Source organism: Gilbertella persicaria (genome assembly GCF_025201335.1).
Source record: "Gilbertella persicaria strain CBS 190.32 chromosome Unknown B0P05scaffold_18, whole genome shotgun sequence".
NCBI lineage: Eukaryota > Fungi > Mucoromycota > Mucoromycetes > Mucorales > Choanephoraceae > Gilbertella > Gilbertella persicaria.
The window spans coordinates 182932-208179 of NW_026251979.1; the positions used below are offsets into that span (position 1 = coordinate 182932).

Here is a 25248-nt window from a genome sequence, read left to right on the forward strand (position 1 = left end):
TTTCCTAACTCTTGGCTAATATCATTGATGACATTGCTTCCGAAAAAGGGTGACTTAACATCTGCAAGCAACTATAGACCAATACAATTGGTTAACACTGATAACAAAATCTTTACCAGAATTCTTAATCAGCGCATCATGTCGATAGCATCTCCCATGATCAATCGACACCAGCTAGGGTTTATGCCTGGCAGGTTCATTGCTGAGCATGGTATGTTGACTCAAATAATCATGGAAAATACTGCCTACAACTATAAGGAAGAAGATCAAGACTTAGAGCTACTACTAGACCAAGAAAAGGCTTACGATCGGGTTAATTTAGAATACTTATCTCTCGTATTACGGCACCTTGCTTTTCCTGAAACATTAGTCGATTGCCTGTACTTTCTCCTCCAGCAAAACAAGATTCGTATCAACATGAATGGTTGGCTATCATCTACTCTAGTACCCAAGCGCCGTGGTTTGAAGCAAGGTGATCCAATCTCTTGTATTCTTTACAACTTCACCCTTGAATCTCTACTACAAACTATACTTATGGATAATCAGTTTACTAGGTATTGTTTAAAATCTAATTTGACTGATATTCAGCCAATTCTCCCACCTATCAAGCTTCTAAGTTATGCGGATGATACTATGGTGTTCCTTCAGGATGTTGACGATTTGCTCAGACCACAAGTGCATTTGCGTATCTACTGTGATGCTTCCAACGCCAAAATCAACTTCAATAAAGTTCAAGCTCTTTCTCTATCAGGTAGAGATATGAATGACAAGTGGATATCCGTATTAGAAGACCTTGAAATCAACAAAATTTGGGATTCCAGCGATACTGATCCCATTATTTACTTGGGCTTCCCTCTGATACAATCATCTACTCAGCGAACATCCTTCTTCTCCTCGTTTATTGGATCTTTGAAAGCAGCCGCTGACTCTTATGCCAGCCGCGACCTTTCAGTTTTAGGACGCGCTACTGTAGCAAATGCGCTCATTCTGTCAAAATGTTGATACCTGCTAGGAGTCACACCCGTAACAAAAGCCATTGTTCAGTTGATCAGAAGTGTAATCACATCATTTGTCACTCATGGTATTTTTCCTCGCCTAAGTTGGAAACTGATGACTACACCTAGTAAATTTGGTGGTTTAGGTGTCTTGGACCTTGAGACACAGCAAAGCTCATTGTACTTCCGTTAGGTTCATCCGCTCATTCACCCAACAGCAGAGCGTAGTCTAGTGCATGATTTCGCACTCCACCATTGCTGCCAACTACTTTAAACGGACAATCTTTTGCTTCACTTACTTTTCTCTCGAGCTCGTCCACATTCGTTTAGATTCATGGCTACCAACACCGTCACAATGATCTGTTGAACTATGGACCTTATTCCACGCAATAATTACACATACATGCCCAGCTCGATTGACTGTCTTCTGCTACCTCTCTCTGTAGTCGTCCGCCTCTCTACCTCTTATATTTTGTCTCCGAAACTACGGTCTCTTCCTGTTTCTGCTCTATATGACTATCATCCTCAAGGACATTTCCTCCGACCCATTGTAGAGGCTGATATCTCTCGAGACCTGTTCTTTGTCAACCGAAAATTTCTTAGAGTGGTGAATGATGGTAGATGCCAACTGGAGCCCTTTTTCCAACAATGCCTTTCCCCCTCTTACCCTTGACCTTTACAATCCTGTCTACGTACCAGCAATCAAGCGCTCTATTGGATTTTACTCTTTTATCCATGCCTTGCACCTACCAATTACAGATCCTCAATTTGATACCTTTCAATATGCTCGACGTTCTTTTAAAGCCGCATTGGTAAAAGCATCTATACAGGGATCTGTTGGTCAATCTTCTGTCTCTCCTTCTGCTTGGAAGCTCTTTTGGTGCATGAATTTTACCAGCGTACAGCGTAACATTATTTACCGTTTGCTAACTGGGAAAGTCCTCACCAAATCCCTTCTCTTCAACATGGCTCTTTGCACTGCTCCTACCCCACTTTGTTCCTTCTGTCAAGAAGTTGAAACTGTCTTCCACTTTTTCTTTCGATGCCCCCAAAAGTTCATCTTCTGGGATATTGTTATTCGTGAATTTCTTTGGCCTGGTACCTCTATCGATGATATCTCCTCAGCTCTTCAATCCCTAGACTTCAACAAAATCAATGTCAACAATTCTTGTCCGATTGAAGTCGAAACGTTACTTGTCATTGCTCTTTCAGAACTTTGGAAAGCTCATTGGGCTCATATACATCGAAGAGAGCCCTTCCTTGCAAGTATAGCATTCAGTCAAACCCTCCGGGCGGTTGGCTGCCGCGCTGCTGAAGAGACAAATTGTCTTGACTGATTTTTTTATCTCTCCTTCTTTTCATCATTGTTTCGCTTGGTTTTAACTTTTATATAGTCCTTGTCTCGTTTTTAATTTTATTTTATCTCTTTTACTTTATAATAACTCATTGTCATATTTAAGTATTCGAAAGAAGCGACAAAGTTTTGTTCTCTTATTATTGACTTTGTCTTAGCATTTAGTCATAGAAATGACAAGTTATAGTCTAAAAACTTCAAAAACTAATTTGCAAACTTCCTTGATATTGTTTCGGTTTTTGCTGCATTCTCTTCACCAATAAATTCACAATTTGATATTCAACAGCTTTTGTTATTGCAGCAAGATACGAAAATTGCGTTTTAGTTACTTTAATGTCAAAAACATAATTTTGTGGATTTTCGATGGATTCTCAAAAACTTAGATTCAAACCTCGCCAAATAGCGCCTGGCATTGATCGCATTAGAAATAAATCGTACCTTATTAGCAGGAGACACTTCTGCCAGACTAGGGCCGTCGTAACAGTAAGTTCCTTGAAGCTTATGCAGTATGACTAAGTACCAAAACTAAGTATAAGCTTTATGAGGACCATGAAAAGAAATTAATGCAAGATCTCCGCTGAAAAAAGGGGGCTTATCTATCCTCTTCTATGCGCCTTAGAAATAGTCACAAATGACTTCTTTTTTTCTACACATTTTGCAGAGAAAAAAAGTAATGAAAAACCTTTTCTTTATTACACTGTTACTTTAGTATGGTAGCTTTTGACAAAAAGAACAAGAAAGGACAGAGAAAGTCTTTTGAAAAAAAACAAAAAACTACAAAGCCTGAAAGAAACAACAAAACTGTCAACAAGACCGAGAAAAAAGCTTCTGACTCGCAAAACGATATTCTTCGTGAAGCAGTTTTGGCTTTAGGTGGAACAAAGGGCGACATTAAGTTCCTGGAAAACATTGATACTGAGGACAATGATGACCTTGTTACTGGCACTACAGAATCTGATGTATGGAAACTTGTTTTTTAAGTAATTGATATTGACATGAATTGTTATAGGATGCTATTAAGAATGAACTGAAGGCCTTTATGCAAAACATTGGCTTGACTTCTGACAAATATGAAGAGGATATTGATACTGAGGATGAGGTTGAAGAAGCCGAAGAAGAAGTTGAATCAGAAGAAAGTGCTGACGAAGAGCAAGAAGAAGAGGAGGAGGAAGAAGAACAAGAAGAAGAACAAGAAGAACAAGAAGAAGAGGAAGAAGAATACAAAATTCACCCAACCAAGTCAAACTCAAGCAAGAGTGTGGTAAGACAAATGCTCCAATCATAATCAAATCAATTAATTCTCTTGATAGCTTGTTGAACCTACACCCTTCTGGTACAATGTCGAACTCTCTCCAATTTCTCTTGAAAATGTAAAACGTCTCTCTCCCGTTGAGACCTCTGAAAAATATGCCTTCGCTAAAGAACTTTTGACCGAAGAAAACACCAAAGCTGAAAAGCATCCTCTTTTGACATCATCCAATCGTAGCTTCATGTCAAACATTATTACTTCAGGTACATTGAACGACAAGGTTTCTGCTTTAACTTTGATGTTTCGTGAATCACCGCTCCACGGTGTAAAGACCTTGGACACTTTGATGTCAATGAGTAGAAAGAAGGGAAGAAACGAAGCTGTTATGGCTGTCACTAGTTTAAAGGATTTGTTTATCGGCTCTGTGTTGCCTGACCGCAAGTTGGTTTATTTTGCTGATAGACCACTTGCCTCAAAGGATGTTACAGACCTTCACTTGTTGTTATGGATCTTTGAAGACCATCTTAAAAAGACTTACCTGGAATTCCTCAAGTTAATCGAAGTAAGTATCTATCTTTTCTACCAAAAAGCTTAGAGCTCAATTGTTTTTTAGGAACTTGCTCGTGATACTTTGATGCATGTTCGTAACAACATGGTCACTTGTTTATACGATCTCTTGGCTAACAAGCCTGAACAAGAACAAAACTTACTCAAATTGCTTGCCAACAAATTGGGTGATTCAGACAACAAAGTCGCAGCCAAGACATCTCAGCTTTTGATTGAATTGTTAGTTAAACATCCCGGCATGAAGATTTTTGTCATTCGAGAATTAGAACAACTCTTATTACATCCCAGCACAAGCGAGAAAGCACAATATTATGCTATCATCACCTTGAATCAGACCATCTTGACTTCCAAAGATACAGTTGTTGCCAACAAGCTCGTCGAGTTATACTTTATCTTTTTCCGTAAGCTTCTTAAAATCTCAGAAGATGATGAAAAGGCAGAGTTAAGAAAGAAAAAACAACATCAAGAAGAAGAGCCCGAAGAGCCCGAGAAAAAAAGCGAAAAGAGAAAGAAGAAGGAAAAGTTGGAACAAAAGAAGGGCCTAGAACTCGAAGACCACCAAGCAAAAATGATTGCTGCTATTCTGACTGGTGTAAATCGCGCCTTCCATTTTGCAAACGTTTCTGATGAGATGTAAGTGTAGCAAATGTATGTATATGCAACCATTGCTTATTCTCTTTTCTTGTAGGGTGGAGAAGCATTTAGAAGTTTTGTTTACTATGACTCATGCTAGTACTTTTAATGCTGCTATTCAAGCTCTTTCTCTCATTTTCACTATCTCGCTTTCCAAATCATCTGTATCTGACCGTTTCTATCGTACCTTGTATGAATCTTTGTTGGATCCTAGAGTCAGCCATTCTTCTAAGCAAAGTATGTACTTGAACTTGCTTTATAAAGCAATTCGGGCCGACTCAGACACTCATCGTGTGAAAGCATTCATAAAGCGCATGGTACAGATTGCTGCACGTAATCAACCAGCTTTTGTCTCAGGTATCTTTTTCCTTTTAAGTCAGGTAATTTTTTATTTCGTTTTGTTTTGTTGATTGGACACTAATCTGGGAAATGACAATAATAGTTGATGGAAGCACAACCAGGCTTAAGAGCCATGTTGACCACACCTGAAGAAGACGATGAAGAAGAACATTTCTCCGATGCACCTGAAGAAGATGAGGATGAACAAACAAAGAAAAAAGCAACTGAAGAAAAGCCTACCAAGATTGAATATGATGGCAGAAAGCGTGATCCTAGATTTAGTAATGCCGAAAAGAGTTGTTTGTGGGAGCTGGTAAATAGATATATATACTTTTTAGGGAAAAAGCAAAGTAGAGCATATATTAACTTTACATTCACTCCTAGATTCCTTTCAAATCACATTATCACCCTTCTATTGCTAAATATGCTGAACAGTTGTTTGAAGGTGAACCTATCCAAAACCAGACTGATTTGCATCATTTCACATTAATGCACTTTTTGGATCGATTTGTTTATCGTAATGCAAAGAAAACAGTGACATCAAAGGGTCAATCCATCATGCAGCCTCTTCATGGCAGCAGACGTGATGGTGGTATCACATTCACAAAAGGCAGCAGTATGTCTAATACTGTTCCTCTCAACTCTGAAAAGTTCTTGCAAAAGAAAGAAGACGATATTGAAGCAGACGAGGTATAAAGTATTAAACGCTTATTTGGAGAGACTAACATTGTATTTTATTAGGTCTTCTTCCATAAGTATTTCCATCAAAAAGCCTTGAGTACACCAAAAAAATCCAAAAAAGAAAAGACAGGTGATGATGAAGAAGAAGATGAAGTGTGGCGTGCTATGATGTCTTCTATACCCGGAGGATTAGACAACGAAGATGACGACGAAGAAGATTTGGAAGACGACGAAGACGATGAGGAAATGAGAGCCTTATTGATGGATGACAGCGACGATGAAGTAGATAATGAACAAGAGCAAGAGGAGAGTGAATTCGGAGAAGACATGGCGGAATTTGGATCGGATGAAGATGGTGAGCCAATGGAAGACGAATTGGAATTCATGAATGCATCCGATATGGAAGAGTTTGAGAACCAAATGAAGAGACCGGCCGAAGATGACAATGATGAAGGCGAGGAAGAAGATGAAGGCTTAAGTAAGCGTCAAAAGAAGAAGCAGAAGAAAGAAAAGGAACGCCTTCCTACCTTTGCTTCTTACGAAGATTATGCCAAGCTTATTGAACAGGATCTGGAAAACGACAATGAATAACCCAGTTTTTTTTGTTTGTACATATAGTCATTTTATCATTGAAAAAAAAGCTTAATATAATATAGAATTTTACTTCCTAAAAAGCTTTATTGATTGGATTATTTTAATTGATTCAAGACAACAGAATCTAACACTTGGAGAGCGGAGATATCATGTCACTTTTTTTTTGTTAAAAGATTACTCAAAACTTGTCCAATGAAGGGTTATACGAATGTAATTTTTTTCTTTTGCAGCTATTCTTTTTTGAAACAAAAGTAACGTTATACATAAAGGTATGCACTATCCTGACAAACAAACAAAAGAAGGTTTTCATATGACAGAGTCCATTTTATTGATATACTAAGAAAAATGATGCATACTGGATTCCAACCACTTTTTTATACGTCAAAACACTACATTTTCACAAACAAAAAAGTTGTCACTCAATTCTATTTTCATTAGACAAGTTGTATTAGGCCGAGTGGAACGTTGTACTAATTCATTGAAATACATAAGGTAACGGTTTATTTTTTTGTGTAATGCCTTACTTTAACTTTTTGGGATCCCAAGTGAAACGTAAGAAAAGAAGGGAACTCTTTACTCGGAGATCTATTTTGCTTTTAACGGCCGTTGATAGGTGTAACACACTTGGGCTTTGAAGTAGTTGAAAAACTATAAATTAGAATCAACTTTTTGACTTTTTCTTTTTATTCTTCTTCATATTCGATTATCTTTTATATCCCTCCACTCTTCTTCTTATACTTATAGACTAATTGAATAACAAAAGATGCCTGTTCCTATTGAATATAGCTCGATTCGTCGTATGAGTACCATCACTGTGCCTAAACAAGACATTAGTTTTGAGTAAGTTTTGAAGCCATCAAACTGTTGTTTCCTAACATTTCGTAGCAGCTATGACTTCCAATTCTGCCAACCCCAAACTGATATCAAGGCATCTTTTGAATCTCGTGAATTGGAAGCTTCTTTCTGTCGTGATTTTGCTTGTTGTGGTCTAATTTTGGAAGACCTTCATGATTTGTTGCAACACTATGAAGAATGCCATGTTAGAATTGAAGATGAAGAAAGCAGCTTCTATGACGACAGTGACTCTGGTAGCTGGTCTGTTCCCTCTTCTTCTACTCCTGGTAGCCCTGTATTGAATGATGAGGATGAACAACAAATCGTTGCCTTAAAGAAAAAAGCTGCTGCTTATCTTTCTGATTTGTACAACTCTTCCGCTTCGCTTTCTTCTGTTTCTTCTGTTTCCTCTGTTGATGAAGAAGAGAATCAATTTGAAGAGATTGAGGGTAATACAACTACAACTACTACAACAAACAAGAAAACCGGCAAAAAGAGAGCATATGGTCAAATCAGTACTCCTGATGCTTTTGAATTATTGACTCAATCAGCCGCAAAGAAGATTGCCTTGGCTTCTGGTAGTGGCGATTTGCCTACACCTTTGTTTACTGATGAAGACTTCCTTGCTCAAGCTGGTGCTTTATTAGCTTCCGCTAATGCTAACTCAAATGCCGATAAACCTTACAAGTGTCCTGTTGGTGGTTGCGATAAAGCTTATAAGAATCCTAATGGTTTAAAGTACCATAACCAACACGGCCATTGCAACATGACTGCTGACGAAAGTGAGAGTTTATCTAAACCCTATCAATGCACTATTGGCGAATGCGGTAAGAGATACAAGAACTTGAACGGACTCAAGTATCATATCGAACATTCTCACATGGCTGCTTTGAATCATACATTGGCTGCATTCGGATCTTCTCTTTTCTCTGCTATTTCTCCTTCATTGGCTGAAGAACCAACTCCTTCTACTTCCTCTGCATCCTCATCTTCATCCTTTTCTGGCTTCTTTTAGAGAAATTCTCTTAAAAAAACACCCTTGTACAAATCCATGCCTAAAAAAAACATGTCCTTCATCCCTTCACCCCTCTCCTCATACGATCCTTTTTTTATCGTTATCCGCTTCGTGTACATATTTCCTCTATTTATTTAATCCTCAAAAAAACAAGACATTTCTTAACAAAAAACTTCTGCATCAAAAAAAAAAGTAGTTTTCTTTATTAAAACATTATTATTATCATTATTCATTAATAAATAAGCAAAAAAGTAACCAAGTATTTTTTTGAAGTTTCTTGTGCTCCATGCATCCTCTTTATATATAGTGAAATATCACTTGTCTACTAGACTCGAAATACTCCTTATAGTAAATTCAGAGCACGCTATAATAAGAAAAATGCTGTACGATGATGTTAGTTTTCCCTCCTATGTAAAAGCAAGTGTTATGAACTCGCGTGGTACCCATCAGGATGTGTACAATGTGTAACAGTAAATAAGTGTACAAACCAGAAGCTTGTGAGAATGACGAACTGCATAATATGATCACTTGTTTTGACGTGTAAACAAGTCATGAATGCCATACTTCCAATGATAAAAAAAAGGGGGGAATGTCTTTTGAGACAAAATAGCATGAGTGATTGTGTGCAGATGTATATGCAGATATTCATACACAAATATACACAAAGGTACACAATAGAATAAAGTTTCAAATGAGAAGAACCCTTATAGTTTCAGACCATTGTTGGCGTATAATCATACAAGAGCTCTTTTCATTTCATATCCAAATAACACTGCTATTTAGGCTTATAAAAGTTTAGGCACCATAGGCGTTTATTGTCTCCGCTACGATGCCCTTACTTCCAGAAATTTAAGCTTTTTAGAAAAGCTGAGAATCATAAAAAAAAAATGTGCGTTCTTGCTTTATAGACAACATCAATTACAATGCTTCAAATCTGACGATGTTAACCATATTAAGCGATGATCCATCAAACAGTCGCACGCAATCTATTTTGGGGCCACAATTTGAGATCTCTCGAGTATCACAACAATAGAGCAAACAAATGACTGAACCGGTTATAAGATGCCACATAGGGGAACCAAGCCTTTATTTAGAACCCGATCTTTGAGTGCTATTGCTCACTAGGTTGAGTCGGCGTTTCTTTTTCATTTAGACTAGCAGCCTGTCTTCATAAACAAATATACGCAATTAGCACTGTGAGAAAATTAAAGTCAGAACACCATGAAATTGAGCAATTCCACCTCATACAGTGTAAATGTAGATGCTGTTTTGATTACGAAAGCCATTATTGTTATGCTATGTGAACAATCACAAAGGAATCAACACTCCTTCTTTTTTTTTGGCATATCGCATTCTCTATTTTATAGTTCCTCTCCCCCTTCCAAAGTCCCATATACATAAAACAGGAAAGAATAACAGTTGTATTGAATCGTTAATAGTTAGTTTTTGTCATCGCCATTGCCCTTTTTTTTAAGAAAAAAAAAGACTTGTTCAGTTTCAAGCTCAAACTATTTACAAAAATCAGTCGATATAGGCTGTACATATAGGTATGTAACCAAACAATAGCTCGTGTCAATACAACAATACTTGTCTTGATTTTCCTCGGTCAAAACATTTATACCTCTCATTCATGATTTTGCATACTCATCCTGTAAAAGGTACTATCCTATTTAGAGCTTTAGTCTACAAATTGACTATTCTTTTTCGGCCGAACACCTGTCTTGTTAGCATTGACACATACTCAGTATTGATGTCAGTAGTGGCATGATAAGATGATCTAAAGGCGGTGGAGATCGCAGAAACAATCAAATGCTACTAGTAAATCAAGATTTACACAAAATAAAAGAAGACTTAATAAGGTTAGACTTAATACCATTAGGTAGATTGTTTTAGCGAAATCTGTTAAAGGAACCGACAAGTATGTATAAGTTGTAACTCTCTTGTGTTTCTATTGTCAATACAAAATCAATCTCGGATAAACAGAGAATAAGCTTTTTTTTTTTCTGATTTAAAAGGCAGCTTCATTCTCCATGAAATCCATTGTGTTTATATTGTTTTCTTCTTTGTGACACTATAGTCGTACTAGCATGATTTTATTAATCTAAAATAAATGCATTACAATTATAATTGAAATAGCCCATTGTATTGTTTATTAAGATATAATATAATAAGACATAAAGTCATCAACCAACATACATCGAACTTACTCGCTTCGTTCTGTCTACTTCATTGTTAGTGCTTAAAGTATTAGGGGTAGTAGGCTGAGATGGTTGATCTGGAGGTGTATAGTCGATACAATGCTTAGGGAACACACCCTTGAAGTTGCCTCGAGTCAAATTGATACCTTGGCACCAACCATCATCATATTCTACAAGGATTTCGACTTGATCACCAGTTTGAATATCAATTTCATCACTCAAAGTAGGTGTATAAGTGGCTGCAACATAGAATACACCAAGTGAACCGGGTTGGGTAGGAGCTAAAAGTGGTTGAAGAGTTGTGTTGTCATTATCAAGAGCAGCAGCAGAGCCCATAGCTGCAGCACCAGCAACAGCAGCACCAACAGCAGCACCACCACCAGCAGCAGCAGTGGCACCAGTAGTAACAGCGCTGGCAATATCTGTTGTCTCGTCTGGTTTATAAGCTGTATCAGGTTGGTATTGTTGAATAGGCTGAGAAGAGTAAGCAGCTGGTTGAACCATTGGATTGTTTTCAGTCATAGGAGGCTGGTTATCGTAAGCAGCAGGTTGAGTACCATACTGGTGTTGGTATTGATTGACCTGTTGCATAGGGGGTTGATAACCACCATTAAATGCGCTGTCACTACCAAAGCCCATAGTGAATGGATCAGGTTTAGCAGACATTCTGTTCATGTGACGCTGTCTTCTCTCTTGTCTTCTACGAAGTGCAATAAAAGAACAAGCACCAACGACTATAATAAGAATAGCAGCGATAATACCTCCAATGGCCCCACCAGATATGCCACCATCTTGATTGCTTGCTTTATCAGCCATAGCAGCAGAATTGGAGGTGGAAGGTGAAGTAATTGCACTACTGACAGATGACGAGGATGTAACAAGAGACAATGTAGAGCTAGTTGTCAAAGCTGTTGATGTGGTCGTGAGAGATGCTGATGATAGGATATCGGAAGAAGAGGTAGGAATAGATAATGAGGATGATGATGATGAAGTTACTACTGTTGTAGATGTAGTGGTTGGTATGGCCCTGGAAGATTCTTTTGTAGCCTCTTTTTTGGTAGTAGTGGTAGCAGCAGCCTTTGTTGCTTCTTTTGTTGTTTTTGTTGTTGCTGCCTCTTTGGTAGTAGTAGCCTCTTTCTTAGTTGAGGCTTCTGTAGGCTTATTAGCAAACTGGGGTGTACTTGTCACTTCTGCTTTCTGGACTGTTTTGGCCTGAGTTTTATGCGTCATGTTTTTTTTCTCTGTAGTGGTTTTAGCTATATTTAAATCGAAATTAATAATTATTACTGCATATCACTTCAATCATTTACCCTCCTCGTTTCCATCTTCTTTTGCTGCTCTCTTGTAGTTTGGAGCTGCTTCTGTTCCAACTGCAAAGGCAATCGAACCGAGAATGACTGGAATACGCATCTTTATTCGATGTAATCAGATGAAAAGGGAAGGGTTTTTTCTTTCAAAAAGAAGTTATATAATTAATATGAAAGGAGGGGGATGGGGATTAAAATGTCTTTCAGCAAAGGAGATGAAAAAAGAGAAAGAACAAAAGATACAAAAGAAAAAAAAAAAAAAAGAGGAGAAAAGAATCAAATGTAACTGTTTACACAAAATTGATTGTATAATTTCAAATGTTACACACCTCGTGTAAAGAACAAAAAAAAAAAAAGGAAAAGATATTGTAGCTTTTATTAAGTCCAGGTATCTATGAGCTCTGCATTGTATTTCTTATCAATCGATTTAATCGTATTCAAAATCAATCCAACTGCACCTTTGCCTTTGTCTGTTTGAACAATAGCAGTTTGATTGTCAAAAAAGACACGAGTGCTCTTTATCCATTCTATCGAATTTAGCGTGTTTTTAATTCTGTTAGCACATGCTTCACATCCTAAACCGTCTAATTGAATTCTATAATTAATACTTGTTGTTGTTGTTATTGTCGTTGTTAAAGAGTGGTTCAACCATTTTACGATATCAGGGCTTAGTATTAGCAAGATAGAAACAATAAGACTAATATAGGATTGGCTCTTTTTGGGTGATGTATAGAATTGATAGCTCAATAATATCACTGTTAAACTTGTCAGGATGGAACGATAGGGTGTTAGAATTGAGAAACCAGCACATGAAATAGAAAACGCATTCAAAAGAAGTTGAATGACACAACAGGATGAAGACAACAAGGCTGTCAAAGTTGGTAAAAGATGTTTAAGAAACATTTTATAAAAATATTTAAAGAGAGAAAGAAAAAGCTAAAGAATGCTTAAATTATTTTATATTAATATACTCTTGAAAAAACCCAGTGGCTTATGCAATTCAAACTACCATGAATATAAAGAATGTTTGTCTTTTTTCTTTCTTTTCTTCTTTCTTTATTTCTTTCTTTCTTATTTAACAAGAGCAAAAATGATATGAAGATAACATAAGCTTTCGAAGACTATCAAGTAAAACGAGTTTCAATTTTATCTAAAGAGACAAAATGCATGCAGCACAATGATTAATTTATTGTTTAATGATATGCTTCAATAAAGAGAAATTAATTCTTTTTTGGACCAAAGATCGATAGCTACCTTGAGAATTGGGCAAAAGTGCTATGGTATGTATTGTGCCCTGAAATTGATCTGCACTTATTGTTGCCTTTTTATTGTGAGTTTAGAACCGAAAGTATGTTTGTGAAACCATAAAAATTGGTTGATCACTTTCTAAAATTTAAAAAAAAAAAAAAAAAAATGCTTTCCTTTGAAAACACAGTAGATTAGTACATTAGACCACGTAGAATAAAAACTTGGATTATTCATCAAAACAACATAAAAGAAAGAAAAAGGACTAATATAAGTAGGGCCACTTTTTGTGTCAATCACAACTTGATATATCGGCTTTTCGTGCTTCCAACTAAATGTGCTGCATATTCTCTTCCCAAGTGCTTTCCATTCTTGTCAAAGTACTGCTTTCCACTGCCTTGACTCAGCACCTGTAGGATCATTTACTTTAGTTAATATCCATTAGTAATTTATCTACCTTCTATTCTCTGCTCTTTCTCGTTACCTAATATAAATAACAATTAATTATCTGCACATTGTTTACTTAATGTTTACTCTGCTTGGTTTCTAGAGTTTAATTCTTGCTCTTTAAATTGTCACAGTAAGAGTCAGGCTGATTTGTTTTGTTTCTGGTTACTTCGTATCATAGATAACTACGCTGAAACAATACTGTCTAAACTGGAAACATCGCCATTATTACCCGTAGATACTTGATCTGCAAATTTATTTCTCTGAGAATGATCAAAGACATGCTTTAGATATTCTATTTCTTTAGTATACAATACAAAGCAACAGGATATTCTAGTTCAACACTAGGAAATAAAAGCTCTTGATTCTTCATGACTATATTAATGTTATTTTCTATAAAACATGATAATTTGTATTGTAAGTTGTTCGTAGTATAAATGACATTCCATTTTATTCAAGCAATTTTACTCAAATAACCTCAAAACCTCTATGTAAAATACTCTAATTTACATTGGTGATGACCAAGTTTAGAAGAAAAAATTTTTTTTATTTGATCTTCAGAGGAAAAGAGCATGATCCAATAACAGTAATTTATTCTTTGCGGCTGTGAAAATCAATCGAAATGATTTGTTGATCACAAAAACAAATTTTGTAACCCAAATAAAAAAAAAAAGAAAAGAACAAAAAGAAGCATGCTCTAAAAAAAGAATACAAAAAAAAAACGATTACAAATCTGGCATTAGTAATGATACAGCTTCTCAAGACTAACTGAACAAGTCATCAGCAAAAACAAAGCATAAGGAAGAGAGAGAGATAAAAAAAAAAAAAGCACAGACTTTAACCAGAATCGCATAAAATACAGCGCAGATCTAATTCTTTGCATTTGTATTTTTAAAGAGACAAACCACATTTATTTGATCTGTTCAAACAAACAAACAAGTTAGATACAAAGAGTAAATTTGACAAGTTGGCTTTATTATTTCAATAAATATATATAAATTATATATATTTGACAAATAACTTTATCTGTTCGATTTCTCTAAAAAGATGTTTGAGAATGCGTTGCTTGTAAGCCAATTGGCAGCTTTGCAAACTAACACGTTTGATTTTTAGTAGTGGTAAGATAGTCCAGGGATCTACTCAAAAAAGAAATTTGTATCATCCAATCAAATTCATCTCCGTCCCAATCCACTTTTGGTACGTTTGAATCAAAAGAACCAGGTCCACGCGAGGTCGATTTTACATTCTAATTGGACATTACCTTCTTAGAAGCCTTAGAATCAAACACGTTGGAATCAATCAATACCAATGATTTAGACTCACACGACCTCACTTGACAACATGCTTCCTTCTATATAAAAAGGGGGAACATTTCTCATTCCTTTTCCTCTTCTTTATCTCTTTCTTCAATCCTAACCACAAAAGAAACAAATATACTATGACTGATATTGTTTCTGAACATGAGCAAGTCCGTATGGCTGCTGCTGAACAAAGACTTCACTCGCTTGAAAAGTTAGACGATACTGTAGGAGCTGCTGGTGGATGGAATTGGTTCACTGCTCGTACCATTCTTACATCTGGTGCTGGTTTCTTCACAGATTCATACGATGTATTCATTATCAACTTGGTCACACCTATGCTTGGTTATGTTTATTATGCACACAACAACAACAAACTTCCCGCAGATATTGAAGGTATCTTGAAGGGTATGTCCTCTGTTGGTACCTTCATCGGTCAACTTCTTTTTGGTTTCTTGGGTGATATCTTGGGTCGTAAAATCTACGGTTTTGAATTGTTGATTATCATTATTGGTACCATTAACTGTGCCACTGCTTCTTCTGCTGTTCGTGGTGTCTCTGCTATTGGTTTCCTTGGTCTTTGGCGTTTAATTCTGGGTATTGGTATTGGTGGTGACTATCCTATGTCCGCTACTATCACTTCTGAATGGTCTTCTGCCGGTAAGCGTGGTATGATGATGGCCCTCATCTTCTCCATGCAAGGTGTCGGTAATTTAGCTGCTGCTATCGTCACTTTGATTCTCTTGGCTATTTTCAAGAATGCTATCAATGCTGATGTGATGAATTTGGATTACGTCTGGCGTCTCTGTATCGGTCTCGGTGCTATTCCTGCTGTTGCCACTATCTATTTGCGTTTCACCATGCCCGAATCTCCACGTTACTCTCTTAACGTTGAACACGATGTCGAAGCCGCGGCTGCTGCTAAGGGTCAAGCTGTTTCTTCCGAACTCGCTAAACAATATACCAAGGTTGAAGAAAAGCGTGATCACTGGGCTGAATTCAGAGCTTACTTTGGTCAATGGAAGAACTTCAAGGTCTTGCTCGGTACTGCCTCTGCATGGTTCTTGCTTGATGTTGCTTTCTATGGTCTCGGTCTTAACAACTCTGCTATCTTGTCTGCTATTGGTTATGCCAACAAGTCTACACCTTTCGAAACTCTCTGGGCCAATACTGTAGGTCAAATCATTATCACTTGTCTTGGTTCTGTTCCTGGCTACTATATCACTGTCTTCACTATTGAAAAGTTGGGTCGTCGTTTCATTCAAATCATGGGTTTCGCTTGTACCACTGTTCTCTTTGCTATCCTTGCCGGTTGTTACCACATCTTGGTTGAAAAGGCCATGCCTGCTTTCATCTTCCTCTTCACATTGGCTCAATTGTTCCAGAACTTTGGTGCTAACTCCACTACTTTCATTATTCCCGGTGAAGTCTTCCCCACCAAGGTGCGTGCTTCTGCTCATGGTATCTCTGCTGCCTCTGGTAAGGCTGGTGCTATCCTTGCTTCTTTTGCTTTCAACGCTCTTGTCGATGTCGGTGGTCCTAAGGGTGCTCATGCTTTCTTGCCTGAAGTTCTTGGTATCTTTTCTGGTGTCATGTTCTTGGGTCTTGTTGTCACAATTCTCTGGATCCCCGAATCCAAGGGTAAGGACCTCGAAGAATTTGAAGAAGACTATATTGTACCTGGTGAAGTCTCTACTGAAGGAAGCATTACCAATGAATCTGTCTATGCCCAAGGTGGTTTGAAGGCCTAAATTCCTTTCTTTTTATTCTTTACCCATTTGAACATTGGGTTGTACATTACTATTAAAGAAAAAATCTATTATGTAAATAGAATCAATGCATATCCTCCTATATTTAATAAAAATTATACTTTATAATCATATTTTATTGTCTTTAGATGTCAAGGACAGGTAATTAAAAAAGAAATCAGAGTTTAGAGTCAAGAAAAGTTGGTTTGAGAGTTAGGACTGAAGCTAATCGAGGATGGACCTCTACCTGAAAAGGTTTACATGGTGCATGCTCACCATCGATAGAAACAAAAGCCTTTTCACCAGGCTTGAGTACAGGAGTCAATCTAAATGCTTTGACCTTATAATATTCAATCTAAAAAAGAAAAAAATACGTGTCAAAATAAACTGCATAGGTTCATTCCACTTACAATATCACTGTCCATATGTTTGCCTGTTTCAACCTTGGTAAAGACATCCAATTGTTTCAAAACTCCAGGTTTACCACGGACAAGCATTAAATCGATAGTGCCATCACTAGGCAAAGCGCAAGGATGACTCAACATACCTCGAGCCAACAAGGGAACTTTGCTTGCCAAGAAGAATGCAACATCACCATCAATCACTAACCAATCCGTAGGCAAAGGTTCTGACAAGTTAGGCATTCCGTCAACTACTTGTCCTTCGAGTTCATTCATAGGCTCACGACTTTCTTTTTTAAATGCGTCCTTGTATTTTGCTTTGATTCGGTTTTTATCAGACTCAACCACTTGAATAGCAGCTTGAATTCTGTATGATTTACGTCCAAGGATTTCTTGTAGCATACCAATAACCGTACGTGTGTCGCCCATCCATCGTAAATGTTCAGTACCAAGATCAGCGTATGCAGTGATGCCATAATTTTGAGACAAGAAAGAAAAATAGCGATGATCATCATATACAACAGAACATAAATCAAGAGCCATAGGCTTACCCTTAATGATTTGGAGAGCATTAAATTCGGGATCAAAACCTCTCTTTTCTCCTAATATCGAGATGGCCAGCGAGTTATTTGTGCCACCTGGAATGATACCTAAAGACACTTTTTTCATCGCTTCTCTAGCATCAGGTCTCTTTAAGAAACCATTGATTATTTCATGAATAACACCATCACCACTAACAGCGATAATAGCATCATAAGCATCGATGTCCAAATCTTGTGCAATTTGTAAAGCATGGCCTTGATGTTCAGTATCTATATTTTACAGAAAAATGAACTATACAGTATACCAAAACACACTCACTTTTTACTTCAATAGTGCATTTAGCATAATCAAAAATAGGGCGTACATGGTATTCAAATATTTCTCTTGCTTTGCCTTGACCACCAAAAGGATTGATCAAGACCAAAAGTCGCTTTCCGAATTTAATGCCTTGATAAGCTTGATCTATTATTTCTTTACAAAAAGCTTCAGCTATTTGTCTTTGCTCGTCCTGTACCGAGTAAATAAAGCTGAAGATATCAGCCGGAGATTCTTCTGCTGCTCTATCTAAAGGCAAAACGCAATAAATATGCACAGTCTTGGTTCGTTCATGATAATAAGCGTTTAAAATGTATTCGTTATCAATAGGCAATAATGTTGGGTCAGGACCATTACCCTCAGAAACAGGTATGCAGCAACAAACTATTTTATTGTTTTTGCTAGCTATTGAAACTATAAGCCAAAAAAAAACTTTTATTCAAAAATACTTGCGGTTTCTTCCCATAGCGTTGAGATCACCTTCAATGCGCAAACCTTGTTCATCAAGTAACAGTTGAACAGGGTGATTCACTTTGGTAACTTTAAGTGAACGAACCATATTAAAATACAGAAGGAAAGAAAAAAAAAAAGGGGGGGGGGATGAAACTCACAAGCCAAAAAATATATATATATATATATAATTTATAAATTACACCAAACTGTAGAAACAATAATGTATATTTTTTTTATGTACAATTAGATGAATATTTTCCATTTTGCAACAAAAAAAGAGAGAGAGAGAAAAAGGGAAATGCATTGATTTGATGATGATGGTAAGATGAACAAGTTTTCTTTTTCTTTTTTTTTTTTAGGTATTTGTGATTGGATCTTTGATTAGTTTTGGACGACCTCTTTGTCTTTGACCGGGATTGATTTTTCTTCTTGGTTTCTTTTGTTTTTCTTCTTCTTCGTTACTTTCTTCAAATCCATACATATTCTTGGCTCTTCGAGCACCTCGGGTATCGGATGAATACATTTTCCATTCACCTATCAAGCCTTCTCTAACAGAATCTTGCGTGATCCAATCCAAAATTTCTTTGGCAGTATCACGGTCTTGAGGTCTTGTCTTTAGACATTTAAGTAAGAGCTGTCTACTAAGTTCACCATGCACTTCGCCCTCTAATGCTCTTTGAATACGATAGTCATCTTCAGCTACATAACGCAAGCCTTGTAGATCTGTATCCAAAATACCACGCCATGGTTCTGTATCCGTAAACACTTTCCAAATCATGACACCAATAGAATACATGTCTTCTGCTTGAGGGTGTATTAACCAAGGCAATACTTGGTTATCTGATCTTGTCTTTGGTAATGTCTGAATAGATCTATACATACGATAACCATGATCAGGTTTGCCCTTGACCCAAGGTAGAGATTCACACCAAGAGTCAAGCTCTTCTTTTGATTCAGGTACCACATCACCATCGTATTCCCATTCAGCGCGAGGCACATCCACAAACCAATCACGCACATCTTTGGCTTCACAAAAGACTGCTTTACCAAAGTCAATCAAATACAGGTACACTTTTTCACTTCCGTCTTCCAAAAATTGACCTTCGATTGTGTTGACCATAATGTTAACTTCTGACAGATCTCTGTGTGCTAGACCTGCTTCGTGAATAATCTTCATACAGATTAGCATTTGATAAATGACATCGTATTTCTGATAAGCTGTTAGTCGATGATGTGAATGAACATGCGCATATTGCTTTAATGTCGTTTGATATCTATAGACAGTCAATTAGCTTTTTATATATATAGATATAGCTTACCTTTCCATAGACAACCCTGCTACATCGCCGTTATCATTGTACAATACTTCTCTCATTTGGGCCATGTGAGGCAAGTTTTTTAGTTTCATAAGACAGGCTACTTCAGTAATTCGCTGATACATAGTCATTTGTCGAAATGCTTGGACTACAATATTGTCAAAAAAATAAACGCGTTTAAAGAATCCTTCTGAATTAGGTGAATTCCAGTTGATGTTGCCATGCGATGTGATATTTTTGATCTGAACACCTTTACCTGTACACACTATAATAACATAAATATACATATATATTATATTTTGTGTCTTACCATTAAAGAGCCTTCGCCATACTTCGTGGTTAATTTCTCGTGTGCCTAAACGTTGCGTGTTGGAGATCATTTCAGCCTTGACATCCAGCTGCATCTTTTGCCCAGCAGATATATATTTAGGTGAAGGCTTTTCATCGTCCGAGCCCTCGTCTGCTTCCATAGCTTCTTCTTCTTTTGTCTTAAGCATGCGCTGTTGAATCATAGGTCGATGGTGATATTCTTCAGCACTAAGACGTTCATCTCTAGCAGATGTCTCGGGTATGTCTGGTGTAGATTCTTGAATTTCTGGCAATCCCAAAATTTGACGAACTACTTTCTTCAGTAGTTTTTTTGTAGCTGAATTGTGATGTCCACTTTTGTCATCAATTGCCATTTTAGAAGTGGCAAACATACGCTTAAAATAGTCTCGCTCAATCGTCTCGTTCACTTCAAAGCTGATTTGGTTGACTACACGCAAAGGTCTGAGATGAATCCATCCTTTGGCTGCGAAATCGTCTGTACATTCATTGATCTGATCGATATCAAACAACTCACTGGCAGGATAAGCTAAAATCATGTCTGTTTCAATGTGAATATTCTTGCTGGCTCTGACGCGGTTTGTTTTAGTATTATAAAAGATGGCTAAGACACCTTGAGATCGGATCTGACGCAACAAGGTACGGTTCTTGGCAATATAAAAACGAGGTACCAGTAAATGATTACCATCCAAATCACTCTTCATTCGCTCTACTGCTTGGAAAAAAGGGCCATTGAGTTGGAGATACAAGAGTTTTTCGTTCGTCAAGCCCTTTGGTTTACGTGCCTTGGGCTCAAGAGGTGAAAGGGCAGAGATGGTATAGACAGTGCTTTGTTCAGAGAATACTTGTTCAATGGGCGGATAAGAAAAGTCAGATTCTTCGGGGAGTGTATTGGTTGGATCAAACTTGAAATCGTGTGGCCCTGAGGGTTGTTGTTGCTTCCTTATCTGTCTCTTGATGTCCATCACAATCCGAGTAAACAGTTTTTCTAGGTTCTCAGCATGCTTTGGAATAGTACCAGCATTTCGATGAAAGGCTCTCGCATTCTTCCAGATTAGCTGCATGTCTTTTTCGAATCTTGCAAACTTGGTGTATTTTCCATGCCATACATTCTCTTCAATTGTATACAGATCCATGGGGTGTTTAATTTCTTGATGGTAGAGAAAAGCAGTCTCGGGCACAGGCTGAATAAATGGCCAACAATCAGGTGTAGACAGAAGCATGTTGAGAATATATCGATACAGGCGCAGAAACAACCGAGTAACATTATGAGGAGGTTCGTATCTGACATGTGTCAAATCAATCATCTTGTCACCGGGAGCTGCTGATCTTTTAGGCGCTTGATCTGAACCAGTGGCTGGCTGTTGTTCATTCAATACTGTATGGATGACAATATTTTTGCTACGTAAACCTGCCACAATCATTCGCTGCAGGGCCACTAAATCTCCATTTGAAATTTGCGAGCCTAAGGTTTGTGATACATCCTTGTCGCCTGATGTGCCCAATACCATGGTGGTGATCAACTGCATAGCAGCAGCGGGCAAAACTTGTTGAGAATCTGTTGGTAATGGATCCTCAATGTCAACAGCAGGCAGATCCTCAAATGACAAATAGACACCTAATGTACGCAATGTGGCCACTGTCAATCGACGCAAATTTGTGACATCTAAGTCTGGCTTCATGGGATCTTTGAGGTCGTCAAACATAGGGGAATCAAGTGATTCTAGATGTTTTGAGAAATGAAGTCTTAATTGTGGACGAGGAGGAATGGCAGGCACATTTGTTGGTGGTGGTAGTGGTAGTGGTAGTGGTAGTGGTAGTGATTGCGGTTGTAGCATACGTTGTGGTGGAGAAGGTGTTTGTGTGTAAGGTATTGAGAATTGAGCAATGATAGAAGAAGACGGAGGCGCAGTGGTAATGGGATGGTTTTGTATAGAAGCAATGTTCATACTATGGTTGGGTTTAGATGCTATTGTCTGTGGTTGTGGCGGTTGTGGTGGTGGTGGGTTCATGATGGATGGTAAGGTACGAGCCATAGGATTGTGTAGTGATGTCTGAAGTATTTGCCCAAAAGGAGGGAGTGGAGAATGCTGGAATGACTGTGAAGAAAAGAATGGTGGCATAATATTATTGTTGCTGGCAGTAGGCGATTCTTTCTTTATCATGGGCGCGTCGTCCATGGGTGGCAAAGGTGGTGGTGTCGATAATAACATACTAAGCGAGGTATCTTCGGATCTTGTGGGTGGCTGTATATTCTCATTATTGTTCTCTGGTTGATAATTGTCTAGTGAATAGGGGGTTAAGCACTGTTTTTCTTTTTTCTGGCTTACCTTGCATAGCTAAACTTTCACGAAATAGCTTGTCTACTAAATCATCATCATCAGGCATATCAGAAGCAGAAGTAGTCTGATTAAAATCAGTAAAAGACTGGGAAGTATCATTTTCTTCTGCTGCGAGAGGTTCAAGCGACTGAAGTTTCCACAAAAGTTGCATGTTATCCACAAAACCGTTTACGCCTACAGGCGAATCGTTGTTTTCCCTCAAAGTCCAGTTGTCCATCAGCTTCGGTTACAAACTATAAAAGGAGGAGAACGTTATTAAGCCGAAAAATAAAACAACAGTATGATAAATACATCTTTTTTGTCTCCTATAAGATATAATTTATACTGAAGAAATTAGGGTTGATTTTTTTTTCTTTTTTGGAAACAAAAAATCAAGTGGGGGAAAGGGGAAAAAAGAGAGAGAGAGAGAGAGAGAGAATTATGAAAGCAATACACATAGACGCACAAATATAGATATAAAAGTTGTGTGTGTGACGTCAAAGGTAGTTTCTCACTGAAATTGAAAAACAATGGCTCATATAATAATCAATGCATTTTCCTTTTTTTTTCCTCCTCTCTTTTTTCTTATTTTCTTTCTTCATTATGGTCTCTTATCTTCTTTATTCTCCAAAGCTTAATCATTCATATTTTGTGACAGGTAACATAGATCATGGCTGCATATAAAATTAAACTATATAGATGTAAAGAAACCCAAAAAACATCCTGTTTCCAAGGTTTGATCTATCTCAAATGATCCCATACTAATTTACCCTTTAGTCTTTTAAGAACTTCTTTATGAAATTGCGTAGCGTAATTAATTGATAGACATCATTGAATTTTAAATTTAATTGTTGCAATTTCCAATTATAGAATAATAGGCAATCAGAACCCAATCATCGTCCATCTTTCCCTGTCCTCGATACGACGCATGAACACAACAACAAATCAACCAAGTCTAAAAATCATTTACCTATATTTGTAAGCCACTCAAATAGGAGATCGATTTATCGGCATACAATGGATTTGTCTCATATTCAAGCTGATTTCTCGGGAGAACAAGTAATCAAACGAACAGTTAGCGTATCCAATGTACTCTATAGTTCTGCATCTGAAAACACAAAGAGCGTGATTCGTTCCTCTTTGACATTAGGAAAAAAGCAAGATATAGATGAGGAAGAGTGCAACGCCATTCAAAAGCGATTATGGGCAGAAGACATGGCATTTATTCCTAAAGGAGAGATAGCAGAATATTTGGGTTCTGCTAGGTAAAAATCGATTTATCCAAATTATCACGCTTATTTTCTTATTAGACCCCTAAATCGACCAAGAATTCTGACTCTTTATATGCAGAATTTTGATTTTACAGATCAACGTTTGGATATTGCCTTTCGTTCTCTTTGTGCTAAACTTTACCTGAAGGCTGAATCTCAACAAATAGATCGAATCGTAGAAGCATTTGCAAAGCGATATTGGGAATGCAATCCTACAACTTTGTTTCATTCAGTTGATGTGATCCATGCAGTAGCTTATGCTTCATTACTGCTAAATACAGACCTACATGTTGTGAACCAATCATGCAGCAAAATGTCCAAAACAAGCTTTGTAAGAAACACAATGAATACAATCCAGGAATTAGTGTTGCCTTATCAGCAAACAAAACGAAGAGCTTCGACAACAAGTGCTGATTCTGGGCTGTATCGTTGTAAGAAGTTTGAGAGTCTTTATTCAGTTACAAGCCTTGACGAAGAAGAAGAAGAGGAGGAGGAAGAAGAAGTGGGCAGCATCAATGTAAGCACAATCAGTAGCCATAGTAGTACTGTATTACACAAACTGGATGTACTTCGATCGAATATGTCATGGAAAAGTAGCTCTATTATGAACTATGACCATATCCCTCTTACTCGTACACAAAAGACATGGCTGATGGATATTGAAAACCTGCTAAAAGTAAGAACACCTCCTATTGCATAAATGAAAATAACAATAATATGAACAATAATAGGAAATGTATGGAGCAATTCGAGCACAAAGAATTGATCTCATCCCTGAACAATCGACACTCATTTTACAGAGGTCTCGAAAGTTACCGAAAAGCACAAGACGTAAACGTGGTCAATCTGTCATTCAAGCTTCGTCAGAACAAAACCTTATGTTTTTACCACCATTGATACGTAAAGAAGACATGTTTAAACAAGGGCTCGTGATGCGCAAACATGTCATGGAGGCAGCAGATAAGCGTGCTAAACATCGACATTGGCAACTTTGTTATCTTGTCATGACAGAAACAGAATTGATCATGTATAAACCGTTTATGCCTGAACAAAATAGGCGCAAGAGTGCTTCGTTTGTAGGCCTCTGTTCGTTACAAGACATGATTCGATTACAGGATGATTGGAAGCCAGATAAGAGCCAGATTTTGGTCAGATTGCCAATGAATCATGTGTATGCAACAATCTTACCACCTCCTGGCTGGAATCCACAGCGTCCCCATGTGTTTCGCTTAGAGACGGGCGAAGGTGGCTTATGGTTATTTGAGTCTGTTGATCTGTTTGCTATCCAAGCATGGGTAGAGGCTTGTAATTTAGCTGCTGCTAGGATCAGTAAAGGAACATTGCCCGGTGCTATCAGCAACATTGATTATGGTTGGGGAGCACAGTGCCATACTGCAGCATGTCAGGTACAGCCATGGTATCCGCCCTCGCATTGCATGATCAGCAGTACATTGGAAATACATGATCAATACTTGGATATCAAATCACAAATAGATCGATTAAATGTTGAGTTGAATGAACACAGATTATTCAAGTTATCTGTAGATGAAAAAGTAAGTAAAGAAATGAGTTTTAACAGTCATTAATATGAGATACAAGTCTGCAGCAGCAAAGAATCAGCACTCAATGGATGCTATCCAAGCAGTTACCAATTGGGACAAGAAACTACATTATATCCTTCATGAAATCACGAAACTACAAGTCTATAAAGAAATGCTAGAGATGACTAAAAGAGAGAAAAGGGATGTGCTGGTTTACTCCTCCTCTTCTTAAATATATATACAATTCCTTTTTTAT

The 25248-nt window shown here is 37.5% G+C and overlaps 8 protein-coding genes across 8 annotated transcripts; 4 read left to right on the forward strand and 4 right to left on the reverse strand.

Annotated features, from left to right (window-relative positions):
- Positions 1 to 3059: 3059 nt before the first annotated feature.
- Positions 3060 to 6409, forward strand: B0P05DRAFT_469346 (CBF/Mak21 family-domain-containing protein; the record flags this gene model as incomplete). Its single annotated transcript, XM_051574490.1, has 8 exons — positions 3060 to 3308; positions 3359 to 3610; positions 3660 to 4160; positions 4212 to 4798; positions 4854 to 5178; positions 5241 to 5450; positions 5522 to 5827; positions 5879 to 6409. 8 exons carry the CDS (start codon positions 3060 to 3062, stop codon positions 6407 to 6409), a joined length of 2961 nt encoding a protein of 986 aa, XP_051435239.1.
- A 766-nt stretch (positions 6410 to 7175) lies between these two features.
- B0P05DRAFT_469343 (uncharacterized protein) lies at positions 7176 to 8261 on the forward strand (the record flags this gene model as incomplete). Its single annotated transcript, XM_051574489.1, has 3 exons — positions 7176 to 7252; positions 7298 to 7640; positions 7728 to 8261. The coding sequence occupies 3 exons, from the start codon at positions 7176 to 7178 to the stop codon at positions 8259 to 8261; spliced, it is 954 nt and encodes a 317-aa protein (XP_051435240.1).
- Positions 8262 to 10382: 2121 nt separating this feature from the next.
- B0P05DRAFT_540338 (uncharacterized protein) lies at positions 10383 to 12023 on the reverse strand. The gene is made up of 2 exons (XM_051578052.1): positions 11770 to 12023; positions 10383 to 11715 (listed from the first exon to the last, which is right to left on the reverse strand). Exons 1-2 carry the CDS (start codon positions 11867 to 11869, stop codon positions 10445 to 10447), a joined length of 1371 nt encoding a protein of 456 aa, XP_051435241.1. The 5' UTR covers positions 11870 to 12023; the 3' UTR covers positions 10383 to 10444.
- A 94-nt stretch (positions 12024 to 12117) lies between these two features.
- Positions 12118 to 12751, reverse strand: B0P05DRAFT_540339 (uncharacterized protein). The gene has a single exon (XM_051578053.1). It carries the CDS (start codon positions 12667 to 12669, stop codon positions 12145 to 12147), a length of 525 nt encoding a protein of 174 aa, XP_051435242.1. The 5' UTR covers positions 12670 to 12751; the 3' UTR covers positions 12118 to 12144.
- Positions 12752 to 14804: 2053 nt separating this feature from the next.
- On the forward strand, positions 14805 to 16638 carry B0P05DRAFT_540342 (major facilitator superfamily domain-containing protein). The gene has a single exon (XM_051578054.1). The coding sequence runs from the start codon at positions 14897 to 14899 to the stop codon at positions 16505 to 16507; it is 1611 nt and encodes a 536-aa protein (XP_051435243.1). The 5' UTR covers positions 14805 to 14896; the 3' UTR covers positions 16508 to 16638.
- B0P05DRAFT_540343 (ATP-NAD kinase-like domain-containing protein) lies at positions 16621 to 18353 on the reverse strand. Its single transcript, XM_051578055.1, has 3 exons — positions 18217 to 18353; positions 17767 to 18168; positions 16621 to 17717 (listed from the first exon to the last, which is right to left on the reverse strand). Exons 1-3 carry the CDS (start codon positions 18320 to 18322, stop codon positions 16882 to 16884), a joined length of 1344 nt encoding a protein of 447 aa, XP_051435244.1. The 5' UTR covers positions 18323 to 18353; the 3' UTR covers positions 16621 to 16881.
- A 118-nt stretch (positions 18354 to 18471) lies between these two features.
- B0P05DRAFT_509522 (uncharacterized protein) lies at positions 18472 to 22605 on the reverse strand. Its single transcript, XM_051575587.1, has 5 exons — positions 22493 to 22605; positions 22190 to 22434; positions 19843 to 22143; positions 19536 to 19797; positions 18472 to 19490 (listed from the first exon to the last, which is right to left on the reverse strand). The coding sequence occupies exons 2-5, from the start codon at positions 22416 to 22418 to the stop codon at positions 18572 to 18574; spliced, it is 3711 nt and encodes a 1236-aa protein (XP_051435245.1). The 5' UTR covers positions 22419 to 22434; positions 22493 to 22605; the 3' UTR covers positions 18472 to 18571.
- Positions 22606 to 23928: 1323 nt separating this feature from the next.
- On the forward strand, positions 23929 to 25234 carry B0P05DRAFT_540354 (Pleckstrin homology domain-containing protein). Its single transcript, XM_051578056.1, has 3 exons — positions 23929 to 24127; positions 24183 to 25004; positions 25051 to 25234. Exons 1-3 carry the CDS (start codon positions 24032 to 24034, stop codon positions 25222 to 25224), a joined length of 1092 nt encoding a protein of 363 aa, XP_051435246.1. The 5' UTR covers positions 23929 to 24031; the 3' UTR covers positions 25225 to 25234.
- Positions 25235 to 25248: the final 14 nt, after the last annotated feature.

Excerpts from the sequence above, each read along its gene's own strand:
- B0P05DRAFT_540339 (XM_051578053.1), bottom strand. The coding sequence starts at position 12,669 with ATGTTTCTTAAACATCTTTTACCAACTTTGACAGCCTTGTTGTCTTCA.
- B0P05DRAFT_540354 (XM_051578056.1), top strand. The coding sequence starts at position 24,032 with ATGTCATGGAAAAGTAGCTCTATTATGAACTATGACCATATCCCTCTT. Across the intron at positions 24,128-24,182 it reads ATATTGAAAACCTGCTAAAA|GAAATGTATGGAGCAATTCG; the intron begins GTAAGAACACCT and ends GAACAATAATAG. Across the intron at positions 25,005-25,050 it reads AGTTATCTGTAGATGAAAAA|TCTGCAGCAGCAAAGAATCA; the intron begins GTAAGTAAAGAA and ends ATGAGATACAAG.
- B0P05DRAFT_509522 (XM_051575587.1), bottom strand. The coding sequence starts at position 22,418 with ATGGACAACTGGACTTTGAGGGAAAACAACGATTCGCCTGTAGGCGTA. Across the intron at positions 19,798-19,842 it reads ATGGCGAAGGCTCTTTAATG|TGTGTACAGGTAAAGGTGTT; the intron begins GTAAGACACAAA and ends ATGTTATTATAG. Across the intron at positions 19,491-19,535 it reads GCAGGGTTGTCTATGGAAAG|ATATCAAACGACATTAAAGC; the intron begins GTAAGCTATATC and ends GACTGTCTATAG.
- B0P05DRAFT_540342 (XM_051578054.1), top strand. The coding sequence starts at position 14,897 with ATGACTGATATTGTTTCTGAACATGAGCAAGTCCGTATGGCTGCTGCT.
- B0P05DRAFT_540343 (XM_051578055.1), bottom strand. The coding sequence starts at position 18,322 with ATGGTTCGTTCACTTAAAGTTACCAAAGTGAATCACCCTGTTCAACTG. Across the intron at positions 18,169-18,216 it reads CAACGCTATGGGAAGAAACC|CTAGCAAAAACAATAAAATA; the intron begins GCAAGTATTTTT and ends TAGTTTCAATAG. Across the intron at positions 17,718-17,766 it reads ATGCACTATTGAAGTAAAAA|ATACTGAACATCAAGGCCAT; the intron begins GTGAGTGTGTTT and ends TGTAAAATATAG.
- B0P05DRAFT_540338 (XM_051578052.1), bottom strand. The coding sequence starts at position 11,869 with ATGCGTATTCCAGTCATTCTCGGTTCGATTGCCTTTGCAGTTGGAACA. Across the intron at positions 11,716-11,769 it reads AGAAGATGGAAACGAGGAGG|CTAAAACCACTACAGAGAAA; the intron begins GTAAATGATTGA and ends ATTTAAATATAG.